Source organism: Rutidosis leptorrhynchoides, chromosome 3, assembly GCF_046630445.1.
Source record: "Rutidosis leptorrhynchoides isolate AG116_Rl617_1_P2 chromosome 3, CSIRO_AGI_Rlap_v1, whole genome shotgun sequence".
Taxonomy (NCBI): Eukaryota; Viridiplantae; Streptophyta; class Magnoliopsida; order Asterales; family Asteraceae; genus Rutidosis; species Rutidosis leptorrhynchoides.
The window spans coordinates 374539019-374546262 of record NC_092335.1 but is presented as its reverse complement, the minus strand read 5'-3'; the positions used below and the strand labels follow the sequence as shown (position 1 = coordinate 374546262).

At 36.0% G+C, this 7244-nt stretch overlaps 1 protein-coding gene across 1 annotated transcript; it reads left to right on the top strand.

The window, feature by feature from the left end:
* The first annotated feature begins 2043 nt into the window (after positions 1-2043).
* LOC139901287 (protein SIEVE ELEMENT OCCLUSION B-like) lies at positions 2044-6492 on the top strand. Its single transcript, XM_071884016.1, has 9 exons — positions 2044-2055; positions 2666-2718; positions 2823-3060; positions 3152-3256; positions 3524-3972; positions 4054-4163; positions 4358-4500; positions 4598-5095; positions 5714-6492. The coding sequence occupies exons 1-9, from the start codon at positions 2044-2046 to the stop codon at positions 6332-6334; spliced, it is 2229 nt and encodes a 742-aa protein (XP_071740117.1). The 3' UTR covers positions 6335-6492.
* Positions 6493-7244: the final 752 nt, after the last annotated feature.

The following is a 7244-nucleotide window of genomic DNA, read 5'->3' as shown; positions in this document are numbered from 1 at the left end:
ATATTTACGTAGTATTATGAGAGAAGAAGAAAAAGATTATGATTTTACGATCAGAATGCGCGAGCTTTATAGGAATTTTCAGAAATTGGGGCTCCGCGACTCGCGGCATTTTTGGCCTTCAAACTCCGCGAGTCGCGGAGTTTGCTTTTACAGCTCAGAGGAGTTTGGCTCTTTGTTTACCGACGGTTTTAAATAAATATAATATATTAAATAATTATAAGAATTATTTAAATATTATATTATATTTATGTGCATAGTTGACTTGTAATTTTTAGTCCGTTGCGTCGAGCGTTGAGAGTTGACTCTGGTCCCGGTTCCGGATTTTCGAACGTCCTTGCGTACAATTTAATATCTTGTACTTTGCGTTTTGAATCTTGTACTCTTGTAATTTCGAGACGTTTCTTATCAATAATTGGAACCTCTTTGATTGTCTTTTGTACTTTTGAGCTTTTTGGTCGTTTGCGTCTTCAATTCGTCTAATCTGTCTTTTGTCTTCACCTTTTATTATTTAAACGAATATCACTTGTAAATAGAACAATTGCAACTAAAAGCTTGTCTTTCTTGAGGAATAATGCTATGAAATATATGTTCGTTTTTAGCATTATCAATGATATCAACCAAAGTTCCAAAAACTAACCAAAAACCACTCACTATGATGATATCAAGAATTCATCGTAGTGATTTTAACCAAAAACCTCGCCGAGTTAGCAAATGCCACAGAATTTACATATCCAACCTGAAGTCAGAACAAAATAAAACAAAAGGTGTCAAATTTTTGGTTACATTTTGAAACCAACTTATCTCGAGACCCAAAACCAAGAACTTACCAAAGGCAGTTCAAAAAGCGGGTGAACACCTTTTCCATCGTTTTCTATTTGCCAAAGACAAACCATACCATTACCGGCTCCTAATGCCGCAAGATCACTACCTCTACATACCGGGACAGAACTAACCCAAGATTAGTAACTTAGTACCATTGAAGCTTCCTCAGTTTTGCTTTTCGCATTGTATTCCGATTTCGTGTAGTTCATTAGTTCATTACAATTGTAATCTTTCTATTTCAATTTCAATAGAAGATTGTTACATAACAGTACCAGAATATGTTGCCTTGTTCGTGTATCCCATATATGAATATGTCAATCGAATCCTCCACTAGCCAAAAACCGACCATCCGAGCTAACAGCCAGAGCTAAAACATGGTTACTCGACCTTGTGGATATTTTGCGCCGTGAAACTTCAATACCTCCTCACTAGGCCAAAAAAATGATTCCGTCTTTCCACTTTCAACATCCCATTGAACTAACCATCTTTGGAAGCTGAAATCCCTTTAGTATCATCTTCTGACAAAAACACATCCTTTTATCACTTTATGGTCTGTCTATGTTTCACTAATACTTGAAATTTATCAGTTGTTTTTGGAATTTGGACCCTATATTTATCAATCAATTTCAAAATTTAGCTCCACAATAGAAATAGTTCACTCTTAATCTAAAATAAAATAAAATAATCTCTAAACTCCCATTTTCAGAATAAATGTACAGCTTCTTTTACACCTACATTCATAATGCATTGCCAAAATTTTGATTTACATTCATTTTACATATAAATCTATTTAAATTCCAACTTTTTGAACCTTCCAAATTTTCAAAGTGCCTATAATAAAGTATATTCTATAATCTATATACAATATACACATGTATTACACTTTGAAGCAATTAATTTACGAACACGGCCACTATCTTCAAGTTGTTGTGTCTGCAACATTTTAGCAACCATTGAATCCCTATTATCTCCATCTTCTTTTCCACCTCTTTCATCCGATGCTTAGCATCTATGTCGAAGAACAGGTCGGGTTTGTCCGATTTGAACCTCTTGTTTTTGTGTGAACCATTTTGAGTGGTACTGCTTTTAAGCTTCTTTCAATTCATCTTGTTTGTTAATGAATTGAAGATGAGATAGATTGTTGAAGCAGAAGCAATAACTTGGAGTTGGGGTTTAAGAGTTAAAATCAGGGTTTATTATATTTGGGTACCGTTGAAAACAATGAAAGTGAAGGTGATTATACTAAAATTCAATTGGACCTAAAACAATTAAAGCCCGTTTTTATAAATTTTATGAATTTTAGCTTACCTTTATTGGGCCTAGGCCCAAGTTAAATATTGATGATTTCTTGTTTGTTAAGGTTAGCACAAAATCATGGATAAGGTGGTGGACCGATATAAAGTTATATAAACATATCAAAGTTTAAACAATGACTCCAGTACCACTTTTAGCATATTACGGATGCATGAAACATGCACAACTTAACCATTTTAAAATTATCAAAAGTGACTTTGGACGTGTATTAATAAATATTAACTCCTCTTATTTTTTGTTACAAGAATATAAAGTTGAAGTTATGCACACAACAAAAATCTCTAATTCAAACCACACTAACAACACGTATTAAGTTGGCTAAGAAATTTGTCGAAAACGATCGCAAAATAACTCAGTTATGTTGTGTACATCTGAGTGAAAATATTATCCTTGAATAACCTGAAGTTACAACTGCGCCTCTTCCTAGTGCGAGGGACATGCAAAAATATCGTTTGTTTACCCGTTTACATTAAACAATACTTTTTGACAGAAGCTTAAATTATACTCTAATCTAATAGTTGATGTATAGTTGATAGAAATAAAGAAGGGAAAAGATAAAGAAGATGAATCGCAAAATTCATTGTGAAGCTTTGATGAAAGTGTTTAAGCAAGGTACAAGATGCATCCCACTTTATTCCAAAACTATAGTTTATATATCAGAATTTGATCTTCAAATTCATCATTAGTTACAACTCAAAATCCCATTTTTCTGAGAATTACTTTACTATCTCCCCTTCAATGGCTTCCACAAGGACTCGCCAACCTAGAGGTGATCGGCATATGTTCTCGTCTTCTGACGACAATGCCATGATGAAACACATACTTGCAACTCATGCTCCTGATGGCACCTTCTTCGACGTTGTACCACTTCTTCAAATCATTGAGGATATCATGCACAGGGCCCACCCAGATGCCAAATATCAAGTATGTACATATATATATATATAGAATGTTTTTTGGTAGTTCAGTTATGTTCCATTAGAATACTAACTTTTTGCAGTATGATAATTTGTAGGGTAATCAAGCAGAATTAGATGCAATAGTTGAAAATGTGATTTATAATGAAGTTAATGAGATGCTTGAGGTTATGGCACTCACAATCAATAAGGTTTCATGTGAGGTAAAGGCGTAACTCACTTATGTCAAGTACATTTTTACATAAATGGATATGATTTTTTAACGGTCGGAGATGCTTTTGGAAGCAGTCTCTGCCTATGGTATAGGGTAGAGAAATGACTTTCTTGCCCTTAGATGGAGAAACAACTCTCTTTATTCTAAGATAAAGGAATGTCTGTCTACATCTCAACTCCACCGTCTCACATTCGTGAAATTAGTTATTGTTTTTATTGTTGAAGATATGATTCTTAACCTTAAAAATACGTCGCAGATTTCTTGTCGTTGCATTGGAGGTGGAGACGCACACGCAACCACTACGGGGATTTTTAACATGCTTTCCAACTACGGGTGGGATGCAAAAGCTGTTATTACTTTAGCAGCTTTTGCAGTGAATTATGGCGAGTTTTGGTTGGTGGCGCAACTATACACCGCCAACCCACTCGCCAAATCACTAGCCCACCTCAAGCAATTGCCTGATGTACTAGAGCGAGGCGACTCTCTCAAACCAAGGTTTGAGGCCGTTAGCAACCTCATCAAGGCAATGCTTGACCTAACTCATTGCATCGTTCGATTTAAGGAGCTCCCCGAGCAATATATTAGCCCGGATACTCCAGAACTAGCAACGGCCACCGCTCATATTCCTACCGCAGTTTATTGGATCATTAGAAGCATTGTATCTTGTGCTTCCATACTCATTAACCTCATTGGAATGGGACATGAGTATGTTATTTTTCAACTTACCGATTTTTTTATTAATATGCTCGCGTACTGCATATAACGTAACAGTAGTTTTCTTAATAGGCATATCACGACGACCACTGAAGCGTGGGAGCTTTCAAGTTTGGCCCATAAGATCAGTAACATTCAGGATCACCTTAGGAATCAATTAGATCTATGCAATCACCACATTAGTAAGTAAAAAAAAAAAATGCTCTGGGGGCTTGATAACCCGAGGTTTTACCTTCTATGGGGGAGTGCTCGTTCATAGGAAGGTTTCCTCGCTTAACCAAAAAAAAAAGTTAAAAATACTTTTTTTGGTAATCACTTAAATATTACTTCATCAATAATTAACTGTTTACACTTTTTAAAAACTAATAACAAACAGATGAGAAGAAACAGATTGAAGCATACCTAACGATTTTAAGAATTATGGACACTCCACATCTCGATAACGGGAAGCCTCTCAGGCATTTGATTTACTTGAAAGATGATCAGTTACCACTCTACGAGAGCTCAACAAAGAATCGAGTAAGTGTTTTTATGCATCATTTAGTTTAATCTAGCTATAAGATAATATTAATGACTAACAATTAATCAATCGAAACAATTCTTGGTGCATAATTAGGTTAGCATAGATATACTAAAGAAGAAGATTGTGTTGCTACTCATTTCGGACCTTGATCTACCACCAGAAGAGTTGTCGGTTCTTGACCAAATGTACAGGGAAGCAAAGCAAAATCCAACAAGGCCCGAAAGCCAATACGAGGTTGTGTGGCTCCCAGTCGTGCCTAATCTTAGGACAACACCATGGACCGATGAAGATCAAAGGAAATTCGAGGAGTTAAGAAATATGATGCCATGGTATTCAGTGTTTCACCCTTTATTACTTGAGCCCGCTGTGATCAAGTACATTAAAGCGGTGTGGCACTTTAAGCATAAACCGTTGCTCGTGGTGATGGATCCTCAAGGGAGAATCGTTAACCCCAACGCGCTACATATGATGTGGATTTGGGGAAGCCTCGCTTTCCCGTTCACTAGCTTAAGGGAAGAAGCTTTATGGAAGGAAGAAACATGGAGGATCGAGTTGCTAGCTGATTCGATCGAACCAATGATCTTCAATTGGGTACTAAACAATATTACTCACTATTGGAACATAATATCATACCATTTTATCAAATGACCTTAAAAAGCTTGAGCCCGAGCTTCTCGAGCTCGACTTGTTAGAAGCTCGAGCCTGAGCTTCTTCGAGTCGAGCTTAAGAGAATTTGAGCCCGAGCTTGAATATATTTAGAAGATCATTTAAAAAACGGGTTCGAGCTCAAACATCTTATATTGAGCTCCAACACCATTACTAGCTTAAATTAGCCTTCATTAGTTATTATAGCTATTATTTTATAAGATTATTTATAAATTTATGTAATATATAATTTAAAATGTAAATGTAGATAGTAACTATTACATATAAACGATAAACGATTCAAATTCGAGCCGGGCTCGTAATATCAAGCTGAGTTGAACTCGAACTTAATATATCTGGCTCGAATCGAGCCAGACTTAGAACTCTTTGAATTAAAAACTAGCAGAGCTCAAGTCTAGTCGAGCTCTTGCTCCACTCGGCTCTTTACACCCTTATTTAGCTCTCCCGGTAGACAAAATCCATGTAACGTGTCGGTATTCGTATTCAAAATCTAAATAATTTGAATTTTGTGAGTCTAATTACATTTACTTTTCGCTCTAATAGATTGCGGAAAGAAAGTACATTTGTTTGTATGGAGGCGAGGACATAGAATGGATTCGAAAGTTCACAAACACGGCACAAGCAGTGGCCCGATCAGCCGGGATCCCTCTCGAGATGTTATACGTAGGAAAAAGCAACCCGAGAGAAAAAGTACGAAAAAACAACGATATAATCCGAGACGAGAATCTAAGCCACGTGTTACCGGACTTAACCTTAATATGGTTCTTTTGGGTTCGACTCGAAAGCATGTTGCATTCCAAGTTACAACATGGCAAATCATTCGAAGAAGACCCGATTTTAAGGGAGATCAATGTAATGCTTACATATGATGGTAATGATCAAGGTTGGGCCGTTATATGTCGTGGATCGAATGATTGGATGAGACGGGCTAATGGTGACACAGTTTTAACGAGTTTAACGAATTATAACGAGTGGCAAGAGGATGCACAAAAGATAGGTTTTCTACCGGCATTAAACGATCATCTTGAAGCTAACCGGCCACCACATCATTGCAACCGGTTAATATTGCCGGGAACTACAGGAAGTGTGCCGGAAAGTGTGGTTTGTGCTGAATGTGGCCGGTCAATGGAGAGGTTTTTCTTGTACCGATGTTGCACTGACTAAACTATACATAAGCTTTAAGGTTTATATCATTTGCTTATGCTTATAAACCTTATATAGTGTGTTGCTTTTGTTATAAGTTGTTCATATGCTAGCTAGCTACTTGTATTTATGATTAATGTATTGTAACAAAGTTGTGTTATGTTTAAATAAAAAGTTGTATTGAGTTAATTATGGTATGTTATTGATTTGCATATCAAAATGGTTTGGACTTCTTAAATGGAGTATTTTCGAACAACAATTGCGATTAATTTCAGTCGTTTGAGCTCTTCCCGAAAATCTTCAAAGATGTATCATATCAGCTTAGAAAACTCAAAATGTGTATATATTAGATTGATGGTATCATTCTTCGTTCACTGGTAAGCAAAATCAATGGATGCTTTCCCTCCACTTTAGATATTAGAATCTACCTCATAGTAATCAAATATCATAAAATCATTAATTTAACATTACAACAATCGATTCAGACATATATGCATTTTATCAAGTAACTAACCCGCCTTCATGCACCTTTTAAGTGATCACTCAACATACGTAAACGCAGTAACCTCCTTGTAGCTTTAGAAGTTGTAAGCTGCAAAATGATAAAAGTGCATCTAAATTTCAGAAACAGGTGCTAATAGTGCAATATAAATGTTTTAATCAATACATACAACTAGAAGTACATACCAATTGATCATTGAAACAATGCATTCCTTCTTGAAGTTTATAAAGACAAAGGAGAGGGCGCCTTTAGCTAGCTACTTTTGATGCAAATTCATTCCTTCTTAAAGCTTTTAGTTAGCAACCCATGTCGAATTCTAAACACTATTACTTCATCAAAACCTTGGATGAGTTTTTAAAGCAGCTCGAGATATTTCAAGTGAAACTCTCAGGTGATCTAGAATTTGCTCGAAATACAGTAGTATATCTT

Bases quoted from the DNA above. Each gene is read 5' to 3' on its own strand.
- LOC139901287 (XM_071884016.1), top strand. The intron at 4,164-4,357 runs GTAAGTAAAAAA...AATAACAAACAG, and splicing joins TCTATGCAATCACCACATTA to ATGAGAAGAAACAGATTGAA. The intron at 4,501-4,597 runs GTAAGTGTTTTT...GTGCATAATTAG, and splicing joins AGAGCTCAACAAAGAATCGA to GTTAGCATAGATATACTAAA.